Source organism: Bos grunniens, chromosome 4 (assembly GCF_055505025.1).
Source record: "Bos grunniens cultivar Pamir isolate PY7600 chromosome 4, Bosgru_T2T1.0, whole genome shotgun sequence".
NCBI classification, from domain to species: domain Eukaryota; kingdom Metazoa; phylum Chordata; class Mammalia; order Artiodactyla; family Bovidae; genus Bos; species Bos grunniens.
The window spans coordinates 53,536,460-53,557,250 of record NC_141168.1 but is presented as its reverse complement, the minus strand read 5'-3'; the positions used below and the strand labels follow the sequence as shown (position 1 = coordinate 53,557,250).

Genomic DNA, 20,791 nt, shown 5'->3' with positions numbered 1-20,791 from the left:
CAAGCTAGAGCCAAAAAGGAATGTGGAGAAATGGTAAAATTACAGGGCCATGCCATCAGCAAAGGAACGAGACACTCACTACCCCTAAAAAAGAACTACATGGATAAACGGAAGATAGCCTGAGCCAGTCGCTATAACCTGCATTTAGTTCAGCAAATTCTGGAAGGCAGGACTCAGTTACTGTGGCCTTTTGACCAAAGTTGTCCTATCCAGTAAAGTAGGAAATGGCAACCTACTCCAGTATTCTTGCCTGGAAAATTCCACGGACAGAGGAGCCTGGCAGGCTACAGTCCAGTCCAGAGGGTTGCAAAGAGTCAGAAGCGATTTAGCACGCATGCATGCATAGGATAATTACAAGCTTCAAAGGCTTTAATTCACTTCCAGAAGATGGTTGGATGGCATCACTGACTCAATGGACATGAGTTTGAGCAAACTCCAGGAGTTAGTGAAGGACAGGGAAGCCTAGTGTGCTGCAGTTCATGAGGTCACAGAGTCAGACACCACATAGCAATTGAACAACAACAACAAGAAAAGTCTTTAAAAAAAAAAGGTAGAGGAGACTTCCCTGGTGGTTCAGTGGTTATGACTCTGTGTTTGCAATGCAAGGGGCATAGGTTCGATCCCTGGTCAGGGAACTAAGATCTCGCATGCCACATGGCGTGGTTAGAGCAAAACAAAACAAAGGAGGGAGTTGACTCTGAAAATGAAGGCCACCCCGTGTAGCTTCTGAGTGTGTAAGTTGAAAGTTCCTTCTGATTGGCCAGAGTGCCAGTCTCACTGGTTGATGCCCAACTCAGTTGTTAAATATTTTGAAAAAATCATGATGTAAAGATGGTCTTATTTCTAATTATTTATGTACAACCTCCTGTGACAGGACTATATATTAGGTCATGATTTAAAACAAAAACAGAACAAAACAAAAATATATGTTCTCTGGCACAAGCAAGCATCAAGAAACAGAGTCAGGGGATGCCTTGAAAGCAAATGCAGCTGTGGTTGAGCCAGAAACCATCACAGGCAGTCTATCTGGGGGCACATATATCAATGTGAAGAGGTTTGGAATTTTTTACAAAATTAAAATATCATGAGACTGTATGGTTTCTATAAGGATTTTCAAAGTTTTAAACCTCTATTAACAAATAAAAGACATGCAGACAATATTATTATTTTTTTTTTTTTAGAGACTGGGAGGCCTGAACGGGCTTATATAGTCAAGACGACCACTACAGTCACAATTTGCAAAGATGCTCATCAGAGCTCTACTTCAGAAAAAAATAGCATCACTTGGAGATCTTCATTTATTTACATATGCTAGTAATTGGTTGTATATATAGTGACAAAACAGACTTGGTTCCCTCCTAATGGCACTTACAGATTTGTCAGGGCAGAGAAAGTGATCAATTAGCCAATCAAAAAGAGAAACTTCTGACCATGGTTTTATGCAATAAAACTATGTTATAATAGTTTTTTGGTATTGCAGTTTATCACATGCAAACTCTCCCCATTATACTATTTCTGCTTTGAAACATGATAGGGGAAAAGAAAAACCTCTCAGGATTGTTTTGACTAAAATGGAGGATAGTGCTGCAAGGAAATGACACCAGGATATGACAAAGCACCCCTTGTTGGAATGCAGAGACTCTATCTGAGGGAGCGCTTGCATTCTCTCGGAGCCAAAACACACGATTCATCGAGAGGCCCACTCACATGAAACGTGGTTCTAAAAGAATTCCTCAGGAAAGTGTCCTACTGAAAGCAGAACAGTTTACAAATTAAGCAATCAAAGGCTTCTTAATATTTTAGTAGAGATGCTCTAAAGCACCAGTCCTTTTTGGCCCAGGACCAGTTTCATGGAAGACAATGTTTCCACAGACTCACAGGGGATGGTTCCAGGATGATTTAAGTGTGTAACACTTATTGTGCACTTTATTTCTATTATTATTATGTCAGCTTCACCTCAGATCATCAGGCATTAGATCCTGGAGGTGAGGGACTCCTGCTGGTTAATTAAGGCAACAAAGTTGATTGCTCATATACTGTTGAAATTGCAAGGTTGATAAAATAATATGTAAAATAATATATCTCAAAAAGAAAGAAAAGAAAAAAAAGGTGTGGAAAAGATTATACAAGAAAAAATGAGGCTGCTACTAGAGAGATTTAGGAAAGGCCTCTGTGTTATCCAAGACAGTCAGGAAGTCCTCTTTTGAAAGGGTGACCTCAAATTGCTTGAAGGAAGAGAAGCCAGTCTGCTGGGGGCTTTGAAGGGAGCATTTCTGGCAGAAGGAATCTATGGAGGCCCTACAGGAGCAAAAAAGCTTGGTGTTACTGAAGAGTTAGAAGGTAAGGGTGGCCAGAACACCAGAGTGCAGGGGACAGGGCCTGGGATGAGGCTGTGAGTAGGAACCTTGAAGGCTTGATTAATGAGTGTGGGTTTGGTTGTGATCAAATACAACAGCAAGTTCCTGGAGGACTTCAAGTAGGACGATGACTTTTTTAAAAAAGATGTTCTGACCACTGTGTTGAAAATGGAAGGGAGAGTATTAATAGTAGAAACGATTCAGCAACTAGATGGTAGTGTTCAGATGAGAAACGATAGAGGCTGTGACCAGGATGTTGGAGGTAGAGATGGGAAGTGAATGGATTTGAGATCTGTTTTGAAGTTAGAATTTAAAGGACTTGATTGTAGAATAGATGTGGGTCTTTGAAGGAGAGGGTAATCAAGAGTGACTCCTAGATTCTCATTTTAGAAAGCAGGCAGATAGTGATGCCACTTGCTGAGATATGGAAGACATTCTTTTGGGAGAAATTAAAAACTTCAGTTTTGACCAGTGAAAGGTTAAATGCTGCTGAGATTCCAAATGATAGAATTAAGCAGGAATTTACACCGAATGCAATAGCTCACACGAGGAGGAACTGGAGGTCTACATTTGGCCATCCTTGACAAATATATGGTATGTAGAATTGTGTGAATGGGGAAAATAAAACCTCTTAGAGATAGTAGAAAATGAAGAAAATAGAGCCCAATCCCAAGCCCTTGGTGCATCAGCATTTGGAGAGAACCAAGAGAGTAAAGTGGTTTAGAAGTCAAGAGGTGAACCGTGTTTTAGGGAAGGAGTGGCCAATTCCAGGCTGAATGCAGGAAAGAGGTCCAGTAATTGGGGGTTCAACTGTGACTCAGACACATGGAAGTCACTGGCAACCTTGACAAAAGAAGTCTCTGGATCACTGAGGGCAGAAGTCATTCTTGAGGGAACTGGGAGGATAACTGGGAAGCATGGGAGGATAACTGGAAGGCATGGAAGGAGAGAAGTGTAGAGGCAAATTCATCAAGAAGTTTGGCTGTGATGTCCAGCAGAGCAGCAAGAGAGCTCCAGGGAGGTAAGGAATGGGCCCTGGGAGGACTTTTTAAAAATAAAAGACTGGAGACATTCAGTTCAGTTCAGTTCAGTCACTCAGTCATGTCCAACTCTTTGCAATCCCATGGACTGCAGCACAACAGGCTTCCCTGTCCATCACCAATTCCCTGAGCTTACTCAAACTCATGTCCATTCAGTCACTGATGCCATCCAACCATCTCATCCTTTGTTGTCTCTTTCACCTTCTGCCTTCAATCTTTCCCAGCATCAGGGTCTTTTCAAAAGAGTCAGTTCTTCACCTCAGGTCGCCAAAGTATTTGAGTTTCAGCTTCAGCATCAGTTGTTCCAATGAATATTCAGGACTGATTTTCTTTAGGATATACTGGTTAGATCTCCTTGCTGTCCAAGGGACTCTCAAGAGTCTTCTCCAACACCACAATTCAAAAGCATCTGTTCTTTGGTGCTCAGCTTTCTTTATAGTCCAACTCTCACATCCATACATGACTACAGGAAAAACCATAGCTTTGACTACAGAGACCTTTGTTGGCAAAGTAATGTCTCTGCTTTTTAATATGCTGTCTAGGTTGGTCATAACTTTTCTTCCAAGGAGCAAGTGTCTTTTAATTTAATGGCTGCAGTCACCATCTGCAGTGATTTTGGAGCACCCCAAAATAAAGCTTCTCACTGTTTCCATTGTTCCCCATCTATTTGCCATGAAGTGATGGGACCAGATGCCATGATCTTAGTTTTCTGACTGTTGAGTTTTAAGCCAACATTTTCACTCTCCTCTTTCACTTTCATCAAGAGGCTGTTTAGTTCTTCTTCACTTTCTGCCATAAGTGTGGTGTCATCTGCATATCTGAGGTTATTGATATTTTCCCCAGCAATCTTGATTCCAGCTTGTGCTTCATCCAGTCCAGCATTTCTCATGATGTACTCTGCATATAAGTTAAATAAGCAGGGTAACAAATATACAGCCATGACATACTCCTTTCCCAATTTGGAACCAGTCTGTTGTTCCATGTCCAGTTCTAACTGTTGCTTCTTGACTTGCATACAGATTTCTCAGGAGGCAGGTGAGGTGGTCTGGTATTCCCAACTCTTTAAGAATTTGCCACAGTTTATTGTGATCCACACAGTCAAAGGCTTTGGCATAGTCAATAAAGCAGAAGTAAATGTTTTTCTGGAACTCTCTTGCTTTTTCTATGATCCAACAGATGTAGGCAATTTGATTTCTGGTTCCTCTGCCTTTTCTAAATCCAGCTTGAACATCTGGAAGTTCACAGTTCATGTACTGTTGAAGCCTGGCTTGGAGAATTTTGAGCATTACTTCACTAGTGTGTGAGATGCGTGCAATCGTGTGGTAGTTTGAGCATTCTTTGGCATTGCCTTTGTTTGGGATTGGAATGAAAACTGACCTTTTCCAGTCCTGTTGGCCACTGCTGAGTTTTCCAAATTTGCTAACATATTGAGTGCAGCACTTTCACAGCATCATCTTTTAGGATTTGAAATAGCTCAACTGGTATCCCATCATCTCCATTAGCTTTGTTCATAGTGATGCTTCCTAAGGCCCACTTGACTTTGGGAGACATTTGGATATATTAATTTGTCAGTGAGATTGATATGATAGGTAGAAGAGATTGGAGATGCAGAAAGGAAAGAAGCAAAAGAGTGATGATCCTGAAAAGCTGAGAGATGATGGAATTAAGGGCATTTATATAAGCAACATTCAAAAAGAGAAACAGTTGAGATCATTCCAGAATTCCTAAGAGACACAGAATCTTCGGGTTAAAAAACCTGAGTCTCAAAGCTGATGAATAAAAAATAATTTAGACCTATACAGATGAGAGTGGAAGTGCAGAACACTAAACAGATAAGCAAAATCCTCAAAAACAGGTTACCTGTGAAAGGACAGTAATTGGGATGAAAACAGAATTCTCCTCAGTAAAAAGAGAAAAGTAAATTACAGAGTCATTTCATCAAAGTCCTCAGAGAAAAGTATTGTCAACCTAACTTCTATACACAGCCAATTACCATTCAAAAGCAAGGGTGAAATAAAGATATTTTCAGACAAATGCCAAGAGTTTTCACTCACAGATCCTCACTCAAAGATATACCCAGGGATTATATTATTCTGTAAGAAGCACATTGAACCTAGTGGGAAAGGACAGGATTCAAGAAGCCACAGTAAGCAAGAAAACTGGGAAACATGGGCCAATATAATCAAGCCTCTCCATAAAAACAATAACAAGATGACTAATTTCAGAGGACTTAAAAGCAGGTTGAAAAAAATGGCATGGAAGATTCAAACAGTAAAACAAAGAAACAAAACAGGTTACAGTAGAATATAATGAAATAGAACGAAAAATTTTCAAAAGGATTAAAAAAACTAAAAGGCGATTTTTTAAAAGTTTTACAAAATAGCCAAACCTTAGGGAGTTGATCAAGATAAAAGGCACAAACAATAAAGGGGAGGACATAATTGCCGATGCTGTAATGATGTAAAACAAAACCTTGAGAACTTTCTACCCACAAAATTAAAAGTTATGTGAAGTGGATAATTTATTAGAGAATATAAATTATCAAAAATGACTCAAAATAATATAAAAAACCTAAATTCACTTATACCTATTAAATAATTAAATCTAAGCCATTGATTCCAAATAATCTTGTTAGATTTAACCAACTTTTAAAAAAACAATTTCTAGCCAATATAGACTATTACAGAAGAAAAGAAAAAAAGTTCCACAGTTCACTTAATGAAGCTAATCTTGATTCAAAAACCATACAAGAATGACACATAAAAGTAAAATTATACAGCTATTCAATTATGAACATAAATGTAAAAATCCTTTAAAAATCCTACTGAATGTAGCATTATGTTTAAATGTCATGACCAAGGGAAGGCTTATTTCAGAGATTTAAGGTAGTTGACGTATTATTAGAATTCAGAAGAATAACAAGAGAGAGAAAACAAAAAATCATTTTAAAAATTAGAATATCAACAGTTAACAAAATTCAATACCTGTTCATAGTAATAGCACTTGGCATACTAGGAAAAGAGGGAACTTCTAAAAATGGTTGATTTAAGATGTCTATGATATGCACATGACAAACATCATATTGAAAGATAAAACATCAGAATAATTTCCTTAACAGTCAGCAGAAAGATAAGGCTGTATGCTGTAAAAGCTTCTCTTGGGCATTATCCTGCTGAATTTTAGCCAGCGTACTAAAACAAGACAAAGAAATACACCATATGTAATTGGAAGAAAGAACAAAGCTATCAAGTTTACTTAATATAAGAGCAATAACAAGAAATCAGTACATATCAGCAGTTACTCATTTTGTTAAATCATAAAAATTAAAGGACTCCATTCACAGCATCAGGAATAATCTAAAATAATTATAATTAATAACATAAGTAAGGAGATATTCTATATTCATGTATGACAATGCTCAATACTATAAATATATCAATTATTTTCCAAATGAAGCTTTAAATCCAATTAAGTTTCAACAAAGTCTTCATAATGCTTTCCCCCAAATTGACAAGATGACCCTACAACCCACATGGAAGAATAGAACAGAGAGAAATAGCCATCATAATTTTGTATAAGTAAAAGAATGTAAGAAAATATATTCAACTATATTTTGAGACGTCTATAGTTAAAAAAAGTAAAGGACCATGCAGCATCATGCAGTATAAACAAACCAGTGGAACAGAGAGGAAATGACAGAAACCAAATTACACATATATGGAGACTTGGTATTTCTCAGAAATGGCATTATACATTAGTAGGGGAAGGATGTCAGAGAGAGGAACTATTTCCTAGTTCATCCACCTATTCACCCACTCATTATTCACTCATTTATTTGATACTTAACTGCTGATTGCCTACTTTGAACCTGGTACTGTACTAGTTCTCAGAAATACAAAGTAAAAATAGATCAGAGGAACAGAGACCTTCCTGCACCCAAGGATTTCACCTACAAGAATAATCAGGCAACATAAATAAGTATCTTGTGGTAGTACACTGTGCGAGAGTAATAAATTCTTCCTGAAAAGGCTGGGGAAAATGATATTTGAATTGGATTTTGGAGAATGGAATGGATTCATGAGACTGGGCTGATGGGACACTGATGATGTTGACTGGGGAGGCAGATGTTCTTCTTGGGGAGAACATTCCAAGAAGAGGGAACAGCACAACTAAAGGCCGATGAAGGTGAGTTTGACTTTTTAAAGGCATTCTTTTCTTGTAGGTCATGCAAGAAAAAAAAAGGGAGTGAAAAATTCCTATCTGGAACACCTCCCGCAGTTGAAGGAATCACATAGGAAATAACTACACACCTTAGGGTAAAAATAAAAATGCAATATTTAGGAATTGGGAGAGTAGCTATTATATAGTGTTTACAGTCCATTGACAAGATGGAAACTAGTTGACTGAATGCTTCAGGAAGTCCAGGACACGCTAATCATAGATTTTCTAAAATTTTTGCCATGTTTAAAAAATAATTATTCAACAACATCCTTTCCCATCAATGATGTATCCCCACTGCCTTCTGTCCCATTTCTTCAGCCAAACAAATGCAGGCAGGCACTTCTGAATGGCAAATAGCTCTATTTATTGTCCCCACAAATACACATTCCCCAGAAATCGGCAAAATGGCGACAGAAGGGAATGTAAAGTTAGTTAAACATTATTTTAGGCCCACTGCCTAATTTCCTCTTTGTGATGGGCTGTTTATTTTCATGGCAGATAGATTGTTCAGTTTTCTTTTGGGTTCACAAGAACAATCTCTAGACAGTAGGCTATACGTAAATGCTGAGAGTACGCGCTCTGGACTCCTCTAATTTGGGATTGAACTATGATTTTTATTCTCCCATTGAAACGTCCCATATCTTGAAAAGTCAGTGATCAGCTTTTTCCATTCTCTGAATGATATTGATTTTCAAGAATATCTTTTCAGAAAAAAAAAGAATATTTTGCAAACTTTAGGGCAGTAACTAAAATACCCTAGACAGGAAGAAAATACCCCAGACAGGAAGAATGTCTGTCCAAGACTATTATACTAGGCCTGGTCTGCCTGGAATTCAAAAACCACACCAAACAGAAAAAGATGATATTATAGGAGATAAGGTCTGTTTGACAAATAGCCCAGGAATAACCACCCAGTAAAAACAAGAGCAAGGAGAGTCGTCAAGAAAAATCTCAGGCGTTTAGTGAGTATCCCCCAACTTGGCTCTTTCTCAATGAGCAGGATGTTATTTGCCTCATATCTGCTGAATCTGGAAAACAGGATTCCCTGGTGATTTTATAACAAGTCTGTTTTGATGGGTCAGTGTAGACACCGCCCAAGTGTATAACCAGCTCAGCCCAGATCTAGACCGTAAGAAACAGAAAGGGCTATGCATGATGTGCTACGGTTGAGAAATTTTGCTTTTCCTTATCAGTATACATCAGGGTCTCTCAACCTTGGCTCTACTGACATTTGGGGCTGGTAAGTCTTCATGTACTGTCAGGTGGTCAACAGCATCCCTGGCCTTTACCTAACAGATGCCAGTAGCAACCCCTCAGTGGGACCAACCACAGATGTCTCCAGATAGTGCCACATATGCTCTTGGGGACAAAAGAACCCTAATAGAGAGTTGTGGGTACAGACTAAAACCATGTCACCTCAGTTTGTCATTTTTCTTACTTATAACTTTATTCTTACACTTTTATTTGAAAAGGACTCATGGATCAAAGGCAGTTTTTTCTTAACTGCATTATATGCACAGAAGAGGGGGCTGGGAGACTAAAGTCACTTCCGGCTACAAGTCTGTGGACCTGGGGCTCTTCTAGTTGAGCTTTTGCCCCAGAGTCCCTGGGGCTGGAGGACAGGCAGCTTGTCCATGGTCACCCAGATGGTCAGCAGTACTTGCCTCCCACTCTCAGCCGAGGGTTTTTCCTATAATTGACTGCATTTCCCATCATCATGTGACACTGAACTTGTATGAAAAATTAGGTGAAACTTTGGACTTTTCCCTCTTGCACTATCAGATGAAATACTGGCCTTGAAGTGAACCTTTTCAGATGCAGGAAAATAGCCAAGGGGAATCACTGGGGCTGTGACCGAAGACTCTGGGTTTTCCTGCAAGGCTAGCTGAGCAGAGGCAGGGCGACAGCTGGGTTTCTCCACCACTGAGCCCCCAGATGCACCCATTCAGCAGCTGTTCTAATACATTCAAAACAGGATTTTCAATTCTAAAACATTGATTGTTGCCACAAAGCTTTTGGGGAGTCTCCCCATTGATATGGTGAGATATCCTTGTGCCTGCTGACTTCCTCTCGGGTTGATGAAGACATCTGCACCCACATCCTTTGACACTTTTCTGCTCAAAGCCTACCAGGTCCCCCATTGTCGATTGCAAGTTTTTTTCAGTCTTGGCACTGCTGACATTGGGGCCAATAACCCTTTGTGGTGGGGACTGTCCTGGCCCTTGTAGGATGTTTAGCAGCATCTCTGGCTTCTGCTAGACTCCAGTCATAAGAATGAGAAATGTCTCCAGACACTGCCAGATGTCCCCTGGGAGCACCACTGCCTTGTTTGAGAACCACCTAGCAAAGAAAGAGCTCACATTCTTACATCACCACCATCTTTCTGATACCTGGCAGTGCCTGGCACATACTTGGCCTTCAGTCTGTATTTGCTGAATTAAAAAAAAAGTGTCTAAATAGTCACCTCTTCTTAGAACATTTAGTCATTTAGAATAGTCTCTTTGAATGATACATTCTTGCCATAAAACAAACTCAATGTAAAATTAATAACAACCAAGCATTTTATATGGGCCAGACTTGTTAATAAATAATTTAAAATAGTAGAACATCTTGGCCAAGCCGCTTCCCTGGTGTGGGGCCTAAGCAAGGAGTCTCTGTTGGGTTTGCTGTCAAAGACTATTTTCTTTGCAGCAGGCTCTGCTGGTTTATAAAGGATTTACAATGATAGTATCCCAATATTTACATAAAATCATGTCAAGGAGGTATAAGATAAGGTTTAAGTGAGACTCTGCCAGTCAGAGAGAGCACTCACCTATGTGAGAACCTTGTCCAAAAACTTTTTCCTCAACTTGGTCAAAATCCCATGAATGAAATTCCACTGGGAAAAGGCATTATGCTGCTGGTCTCAACAGGACTATTTATAACATGACTACTGGCGCTTTCCTGGTGGTCCAGCGGTTAAGACTTCACCTTCCAATGCAAGGGGTGCAGGTTCAATACCACATGCCTCATAGCCAAAAATCAAAAACATAAATCAGAAGTAATATTGTAACAAAAATTCAATAAAGACTTCAAAATAAAATATATACTTAAAAAATAAAAAAAAATAAAAACAGATTACTAGATTAAATAAGCTGTCATTTTCAAGAACAAGCCCTTTTAAAACCAAGCATCTACTACCTGTAAGTAACAGTAAATCTTGGTGACTCACAGAAGAAACGGTTTCCATGCAACCTACCAGGTTGGTTTGACAGGTGCTATTGCAAATGAATCATAATGTGTAGCCTATTTGTAGAATGCAAAGCCTGGCGATGAACTGGGGAAGCAGAAGCTAAGATCTAGAAACTAAGGCTGGTAGGTCTTAACAGGGTGGTTCCATGAAGTGACTCGGCAGACAGGAACAACAGGAGGCAGGCAAGAACTCATCCAGGGGTAAAGGGTGGAGAGTTTGCCAGACACAAACCTCATTTACTTTGCAGGTTCGCTGAAGGCTAGTCCTATTATTAGCTCCAAAATGGCACAACAGCAATGGGTATACTTCACAAAAGATGGAACCAAAAGTATAGGTGACAAGGCTAACGTGCTGCAGAGCACCTAGGCTGTCAGATAATAATATTAAATAATAACATCGAGGCTCAGGACAGCTTCATGACTTCCTTCAAGCAGAACCCAATGGAAAGAGTTGGACTTTGTTATGAAACTTGAAGTGGAATTCTTCAAAACAAGGAGGAAAGGATTACGGCTGACGTCTCCAGGCCTCTACCTGGAAGGATTCCTTTCTTTCACATATAACCTGGATACCACCCATCCTCCAGACATCCTATAGCCCCATTCATGTATTTACATGGGGGTGGGGGGTTTGACCTCCATGGCCAAAGTTACCTGAGCAAAGCAGACACTTGGTCCAAGTCAGGCGAGTCTGATTCTTTCTCTATGGAAATTTAGAATTGGGATTTTGTGGTTGGTCTTTGTAATACATAAACCAGAGAGTTATCATCAGCCATACTGTGCAGACCATATAGACTAAGATGTTTTTGTGCAGGGAGAAAATAATGAAGCTGATATCCAGAGTAGAAAGCAATGAAGGGATGGGAAGGGAGAAGGAGAGAAAGGAAGGAAGAGAGGGAAGGAGGGGGCAGAGACACTGAGCCCAGGTATACCCCTAGTTCCTCCTTCCTCCTTGCCTAGTTCTAAACAGTCCCTGGGGGCTCTGTGAGACTTGCCTATTTCACTTAAGATGGTATCCAGGGGTTCGAAAAATTATAACGGCCAGACAATTGTAGGAAATATATTGAAAGTAAAAGTTGCTCAGTCATGTCGACTCTTTGTGACCCCATGGACTACACAGTCCATGGAATTCTCCAGGCCAGAATACTGGAGCAGGTAGCCTTTCCCTTCTCCAGGGGATCTTCCCAACCCAGGAATTGAACCAGGGTCTCCTACATTGCAGGCGAATTCTTTACCAACTGAGCTATCAGGGAAGCCCTAGGAAGTAGGTTAAAATGATGTAGCTTCATAGCTCTCTTGGAGAAGCCATATTTTCTTCATAAAGTCTAGTATTTCCAAGCCTATTTATTAAGTCTCATGTTGAGTTCCTTGTTTTACATTCAAGGTGATGAAGCTTGCCTTCCCTTTGAATTGTTCCTTCCAGACTTGTTTCTGCCAAAACAGCCTTTTCTGATTATAAAACAAAAGAAACAAAACTCACAACTGTTTCTGAAGCCACTGTCTACTTGTGACAAAGTGCAGGTGCAAAATCCAACAGAAGCGGGACCAGGACGGTCGATGGGCCGCCGCACACCCAAGAGAACACAGTGCAGGCAAAATACTGGGGCGAGAGGGCTGGCACATTTTATGGAGTCAGCAAGGATGAGGAAAAGTGGGGCTTGCATACGGAAAGCAAAAGTGACTAGTTCCAAAGCAAATGATCACTCCACTGATGAAAATGTGGAAACTGAGGACAGAGAGAGAAACCATCAAGGAGCCACAAAACCCAAACAGGGAGGCGGTGATGCTGCCACATACTAGACGGGTGTCCCAGCCGTGGCACCAGGACACACTCTCAGCCTCCTGACCTCGTCCTGGCGCCCAGGGTCTTAGGAGTGGGAGGTGTGTTTAGAAAGTGTGTGCTGCTTGAGCACGCATATACGCACAGTGTACCATGGGCATAGGATGCTGCTGGTGCAGCCTGCAGCCTCGTCTGTGGGGACAGAAAAGGGTAAGGCGGGCAACTGTTTAACTTAAATCCAGACAAGGCCACTTTTGAGAGGCACCACACAGGAAGCTGGGACAGCAAGAATAAACCTGGGCACGTGTGCAAGATCCTGGGTAGGTGGCACGGCCAGGTCCTCTGACCACATGAGGAGCTGGCCTGATATGCCTGGATCCGGCCTCTGGCTCCCCGGCACAGGTGGTGACCCTGGCATCGACTGCTGCCCACCACCTGAAAGGACTGGAACACAACTAACATGAGCCCTAAGTGAAAGCAAACTCTGGGGCAGGAAGTGAGGAAGGAAAGTGCACGCTTAAGCGAACAGGGTGGGGAGATGCCTGCTACACGTGCTCTCCACATATTCACTGACAGCCCACTCTGGGCCAGGCCCTGATCAAGACACTGGGGTTTCTACAGAAAGTAAAACAGACAAAATCTGTCTCCACCCCTTTGCCCCCACCCAGGAAGGGGTTTCTCTCTGATAAGGGGAAAACACATCAATACGTGTGTACTATGTCAGCTAGTGTTCAGTGATAGGGATGAAAGTAAAGTTGGCAGAGGGCTAGGAAAGGGATGGACAGGGGACAGAAGGGAATGAAGGGCAGATGGACGGGCAGGACTGGGGGAGGGGTGGGCAACCAGGTGAGGTTGGGGTGGGGTGGTCTGCTCTCCAATGTTTAGAACTTTTTGGACTTCTGCTCTCCCTCCATATTCCATATAGGGAGAAAACATGTCCCTCAAGTGGCCTAGGTAGAGAGAGCTTTCAGAAGGAGTGAGTGATGTGCACACACATGCAGCCTTGGGAGGCTGAGAGCACGAGCCAGCTGAGTGGAAAAAGGGACCATGGATTGGCAGTCTGTGATCATCCAACCCACCCCAGCTGACTCTCCAGATGTACAGCAAGCACTTCTGTCTCCTGAATCCTCTCTTTCCTGCACCCTGTTCACCCCTGGCTCATTTCTGACTCCGAAGTTCTGATTCATGTCTTTGCACTGCTCTTTCAGTTTTTAATTATATCTTGTTGACCAGGGAAGAAGAAAGAGATGGTAAAAAAAAAAAAAGTAAGAGGGACAAGAAGAAGTGAAAGTAGAAAATAAGAAATACAGAGCTAACTACACACCAAAATGCAAGGAAGATGAGAGACACAAAAAGATGAACAATAAAATAATAATAGAAGGCAAGCTTACTGGGTACCAATGACCTTCAGTGATTTACAAGTATTCTTTTTTATTTATTTATTTATTTTAATTGGAGGCTAATTACTTTACAATATTGTGATGCTTTTTGCCATACATTGACATGAATCAGCCATGGGTGTACACGTGTCCCCATCCTGAATACCCTTCCCAGTTCCCTTCCCATCCCATCCCTCAGGGTTGTCCCAGGGCACCAGCTTTGAGTGCCCTGTTTCAGGCATCTTATACCTTACGGCACTCCCATTTTACAGATGAGGAAACTGAAGCTCAGAGAATTAAGCTACTTGCCAAAAAGCATATTGTGACCAGTGGCACCAAGCTGACCACAGCTACCTCATCATTGCATTAGGTGGGGAAGGAAAGACAGTTATCCAGACTGATGGAGTTGAGGGGTTCTTGAAGGTTTCAGAGCTCAGCCACAAGGTGTTCTTAGGCCAGACCCTCTAAAACAGAGCTATTCTACCTACTAGAGAGTGCCTCTTTCAGTCCAGTAGATAAACAGGGATGCAGACATAAAACATGTTAAATAACAGAATGCTTTCTCTGTTTATCAGACAGCTTTCATTGTAGAGAGAAGCCTATTAATTTCATCATTCCTCCAACAAATACTCTTAGTTTCTAATATGTATAAGTAATCCCGAGAATTTGACATTTAAACCAGCAACAAGCATATTTATATACATGTTGTAAAGTATGTAATTATTGCATGAAATGAGGAGCAACTTAATTAGCTTCCAAAAGCTTTTGTTTCCAGAGCAGATTTTCAGTTTTTCCCAGACACGCTTTGTTTGGAAAACAAGGGCAGTAGATATGACCTCAGGAGCACTGATGGGAGCCTTCTCAAAGAAGGGAGTGGGAGGGGTTCCGACCTCAACCAAGTCAGGAGTTTCTAGCCATTGCTGTTTTTAAAAATTGTTATTATTGAGACTTCCCTGGTGGTACAGTGGTGAAGACTCCATGCTGCCAATGCAGGGGGGATGGGTTCAATCCCTGATGGGGGAACTAAGATGCTACATAGCAAGGCCAAAATACAAAAAAATTGCAATTATGGCATTGTTTTTTAAAATTTGAAGTACAGTTGATTTACAAAGATGTCTTAGTTTCAGGTGTATGGCAAAGTGATTTTTTTCATTATAGGTTATCTATTCATTGCTTGTGATGAAGCTCCTGGGGAGAGTGAGGAAAGGGCTTTTCATTCAGGGAATAGTCCTGATGGGGGCAAAAAAAATCTTGCTCTGAAGTGAGGCATCAAGATCTGCTGGCAGATTCAAGTCTTTGGTAGGAGGCCTCTCGATGAGAGTGCAGACAGGGCCTAGCAAAGCTTATTTGTTGATAAGGATGAGAATGTGATTACTTGTTCTTTTTAAACATTTACTTTATGCCAGACACATAATATCCTCAAATAATAACCCAACTTACAAATCAAGACAGTTTCAGAACAAAGCCTACTAGAAATCAATATAAATAAAAACTCACTGCAAAATTAAGATATAAAACAGATTCCAGGCAGATGTCAGGGGCCTTTGATAAGACTTTCTTTCTTTGGTTAGGTCATGTTACTAAAACCTTACTGCTCTATTTATAGCAGGGACCTGCTTTTAGAATGTTCTTCTAAAGACCATGCAGAGTTCCCACTTAAAGTTGGTTGTGGGTAGGGGTGGGGGGTGAGGAGAGGGCTGAATGAGGATAAAAGGGGCCAGGAGTGACAGAGGGAGCCACCCCCTCCTGCCCCAGCCTCTCACTCTTAAGGACAGTGGCACGAGCAGTACCATTGAAAGCCACAATCAACTGACACAGCACTCAAGGGTCTGCTATGTCTCAAAGATGTCTATTTAAAACACGGAAGAGAAACGGTCCTGTCTGGCTTGCATTCCCCTCTGACAACTCATCTGTTCTCTGCTTTCTTTTCTCTCAATAGCAGTAAGTTAGAAAAGATATCGTCAATAGATACAGACTTTTTAAACAAACATTTAAAAAGCTGTTAGTGTTTTTCAGTAATAATTAACATAGATCATGTTAGCAACAGAAATACTTGAGAAGATAAGGTTCAACTATCCTTTTGGTTTAAATGTTTTTATGTCCCATGCAGAGATCTAAGATGAAAAAAAGACTGAAATTAATTATGAAGTACCAATCAACTAAATACACTTGTGTGTTCTTCACACAAACTCAGACACAGTATCTATAGAGGAAAGCTATTCCACGCAAACATACATTGCAATAGGGCAAAAGTCCAGCTGGATCTTAGAGCCAAAAGAATCAGAATTTTCAAGAGGGAGGAAAAAAAAAAGGCAAGTCCAAGATCCATCCTCCCATTCATGGTAGTACAAATACAGGAGGCAAAGGATCAGGAATTTCTGCCAGAAGTCAGAAAAATACTTTCTTAAAATTAAAAAAAAATTAATTAGGGTAAAGATAGGAAAGCAGAAAAAGAAAAAAACATAAATTAGACCTGTCACTATTCAGTGATGCCCCAAATTATAATTGTCACTACTCAATGGTGGGAGAAATAACAAGAGTCTTGGCATGGATAAGGACCTATCTAACGCAATTCTTCACTCTTATGCTAAATACGGAGGGCTGGATAACTCCATGCCTCAGTTCAATTATAGCATGCAAATGTCTGAGCTCCTTGCTTTCTAAAAACAGAAGCAGGGCAAACAGACCAAACGAACACAAATGTATATTTAATAGACACACATCTGTCTGTATGAAGGATAGAAAAGCAACAGAATGAACTAGGTTTTCCTGGTCACTTCTGACAAATGGTTCCCCAGTTCCAAAAGTTTCTTGGGCTACTGACCCTAAAGGAAAAAGAATTTTAAATAAAGAATACAATTTACATTTAGCTGCTCCTGTGTCTTCTTCCTAGATCCTTCATCTCCATTCTCTCCAACTTCCACACAGTCAGCCCCTGTGCTGGTGTAAAACCTCTAACTCTGTCCTGTCTCTCCTGCACTCAGGGGCATCTCAAACCAGGCAATTTGGCATCAGAACCTCCTCCCAGCCCTTCTTGGAAAACACATCAGGGCAAAGGAAACAGGCCATAATTTTCTGACGGCAGGCCGTTTCTCCAAGTGCTAGTCTGAAATGAAGATAGTGGTATTTCCAGTTTATAAATACACATGGGAAAATCCACTTAACCCCCCGCCAGCTCTTCCTATCTTTTTGTTTGGTCTGGTGAGCAAGACCAAGGCTGGGACCAGAAGGAGCTTGGCAAGGCTGCCAGGGCGCCCCCTGCACCTCGAGCACAAACAAAAGCTACTGGATGGTATCTCCCGTCATCATTTGCTTTCACAGCTGTCTACACATAAACCCAAAGAGTTAGCATCCCTGAAAACAAAAGACTAAACACAAAATGTGAAACGGGCAACTGTTTCCACTTGCTCACAGATAACAATATTCTTTACTGCTACTCCGAGTGGAAAAGTACCGCTTGATATTCACCAGATGACCTCTAAATGCCAAAGATTGGGCATGCTCTGTTTTTCTTTCACTGGACATGGGAATGTGGAGAGGAAATGGGCCGAATTCATTAGAACTCAGTTAACATACATAGAGGTGCTTCTGAGCATTAGCATCAAGCAAACTGCTTTCTGAAACCTCCCGTTTGATTTGATTCAGAGCAAGTAACTCAATGTGGAAAGCAGAAAATCTGCCGTCTCGTGACTTTACCAAAGCCCAGACAGAAACCATGGCCTGGAGCTCTCCACCTGCCCTTTTATAACAGAAGAAAGGATGCAGAGGTTCGCTTACCTTAAAGTTGTGTGTCTTCTCATAGTTGAAGTGGTTGTCGTTGTGTGTGAGGGCGGCCCTTCGGACCAGGGAGGAGATCTGTGGACAGGCAAAGAGTTTGAGAGGGGGCCAGAGAAAGGCGCCTTTGATTCCCACCTTCACCCCCAAGGCCACGGCCAGCAGCTCCTGGCGTTTTCTGCCTGGCTTAGGCTTCCGAACCACAGCACACTTCTTCTCATTCTCCAGCCACAGTTCCTCGGAGAACATAGTGACCGGACCCCAGATCTTTCTGGTTTCCTCTGCGGAGCCTGGGCAGTGCAGCGCCATCAGATTTTTTGAACTGCGGCTAATGTTAGGCAGCAGATTCGAGGCAGCTGCGTTCTGTCTGCAGAGGCCTGGGGCATGTGACCTGGAAGGGCCTGTTTGAGTGATGGAGAGGGCTCTGCATCTGAATAAGGACAGGCCTGTTTTGTTCTGCGTTATTTCTTAAGGCCAACGTGTGCCTGGAACAATAGCACACATTCATGAGCGCAGCACCCCCCAGAAGCTGTATCCAGTCAGCCCCTGAGGAATCAATGGAGGAGGCAGGGGCTGGCAGCTTTATTCCTCCTGCCACAGCGCATTGCAAAGGAGAGACCTCAAATACTTGCTAGCATATTTCACACACACACACACACACACACCCAACCAACCAACTCTGATCTTCAAAGCCTGAGGCTGTATCCAATTATTCTGGGGCTCTGAACCCCATTCTGGGCTGAATTCCAGCAGATTAAACCTTTAAACCCTAATGACTGTTTAATCATATAGGGGATAAAGCCTGCGTCTCTTAAAAAAAAAAAAAAAAATCTGTCCCAGCACTTGAAAGCTTTATTTTTATTCTTATGCTTACATTAAATTAGAACAGTCTGACCACTGAATGGGGCATACAAGAACTGTATATAGCGTTTCAGCTCTGGGATCTACAGTTACAAGTTTAAAATAAGAGAGAGGATGTCTTGCCTCAGAATACCCCCATGGACTCCCCCACCCACCACAAACAACCCCTCCCATACAAAGAAGGCAGTATTCCTTAACTAAAACATCATACTTTTTTTTCTTTTAAATAAAACATTTTCAATGTTAATTCTTTTAGTATCCAAGCTAATGCCCTCCTGGCTCGTAAAAGCATCATCTGTTTGATGGTCTCTCTCGGGACCCTGGTTTTCTAGTTCCAGGTCTCTGCATTAATAGAAGTGAGGAAATCATTATCTCTTAATGAGTACTCCTAATCTGTTGGCAAAGTTTAATGCAGCTAATGCCAGACAATAAAATCAATGCTTTTGGAACTGGAAAGCAAGAACGTGGATGGCTGGACCATGATGCAGATGGGACTGTCCGTGAATTTCATCCCATCCTCTACGTGGCCCCACATTCCAGCCCTTCCAAGGAGCCGCGGGGAGAGTAACAAAACACCAATCTTTTCCTTGTGTAATTCTTTATTCCTGGCAATTAAATTCCAACTTGGTTCAGATGTCCTGCCTCTCATTTCACCTCCTTTTAACTTCTGATAATAATAACAATCAATTTTTATATTGGGCTTTTGGACACATTAACTTGTTAAGCCAGACAAGATTCACAATGTGTTAAGTGCACTGACTCAGTTAATCTGCAGCTCATGTATATGCAAAATATACATTTTGTGGATGAGGAGATTAAGAGATATTTCAAGGACATGTAACTAGTTTAGGCAGCAGAGCCAGGACTAGAACCCAAAACATCTGCACCCAGCACCTGTTCTGGGTGTTCTGTGTTCTGCAGCCCATACCCTAGCACCTAAGTAGGCAGTGCAGTGCTGCGTCATCCACTGAGTCTTGCCAAATGCTTTACCTGAAATATTGGTCAAGTCTGCGCCCTCCTTACCATTCTTGTCCCACAATAACTCAGAGCCTAGATCTCTCTCCAGTCTACCTTACACACAGCTACCCAACAGTCTTCTTAGTCCACTCCACCTTTGCTCAGAAATGTCAGTGATTCCCCCTGGCTTGACTGAATCCTTATATTGTGGGTTTTACATGAGCTCATCTCAACCTATCCATCTTATCTATTTTCCTATACTCACCACCACAAATCCTACAAAATTTCTTCTCTGACATACTCAACTTGCCACCTTGGTAGCTTGCTCTGTCTTTTAGCATTTTCTAGCACCATTTCCATGTCTACGTATCCACCAACCTTCACATTCTACCTCAAATACCTCCCTCTCCAAAAAGACTTCTCCAAACTCCCCATTGGAGGCAAACACTGCTTTAGAATCCATAGTATTTTTCTCACATTTTTCTTATTGCACTTAATCACTTTCTCTCTTAGAGTGACTTATAACAGGTCTTATAGTCTTCCATATTGAGAATCCACTGTGATACATTTTATGTCTGGTTCACTTTTTTTCCTCCTACAAGAGTGTCTAATAAGATTCCTTTCAGTTCAGTTTGGTTGAGTCACTCAGTCGTGTCCGACTCTTTGCGACCCCATGAATCACAGCACACCAGGCCTCCCTGTCCATCACCAACTCCCGGAGTTCACTCAGACTCACGTCCATTGAGTCGGTGATGCCATCCAGCCATCTCATCCTCTGTCATCCCCTTTTCCTCCTGCCCCCAATCCCTCCCAGCATCAGAGTCTTTTCCAATGAGTCAACTCTTCGCATGAAGTGGCCAAAGTATAGGAGTTTCAGCTTTAGCATCATTCCTTCCAAAGAAATCCCAGAGCTGATCTCCTTCAGAATGGACTGGTTGGATCTCCTTGCAGTCCAAGGGACTCTCAAGAGACTCTTTTAGCAGGCATTAAATAAGTTGTCAGAAAGCACCTATACATGTAGGAAACCAGAATAATGGAGGAAGGTGTGCAAAAGTGGCTGCATGGAGTGGGTCTCTTGCCCCATCCATCACCATGCTTTAGCTTCCAAGGGTGTAAACCCACAGGGGTCTGCCCTCCTGATGGTCTCCACCAGATTCCTTAGCCCTCCTTCCTGTTGCCCAATCCTAGAGGACA

General features: G+C 41.7%; 1 protein-coding gene across 4 annotated transcripts in view; it reads right to left on the bottom strand.

Moving 5' to 3' along the window:
• Window positions 1-20,791, bottom strand: part of CHN2 (chimerin 2) — a 338,897-nt gene that overhangs the window by 23,032 nt on the left and 295,074 nt on the right. For 2 of the 4 annotated variants that reach the window (XM_086396433.1, XM_086396434.1), the window contains one exon: window positions 17,783-17,860. In XM_086396433.1, coding sequence (XP_086252559.1) covers window positions 17,783-17,860 — 78 coding nt within the window. Of the gene's footprint in view, window positions 1-10,430; window positions 10,626-16,869; window positions 17,051-17,782; window positions 17,861-20,791 lie in introns of those variants that run through there. The other 2 variants (XM_086396435.1, XM_086396437.1) reach the window with 2 other exon arrangements.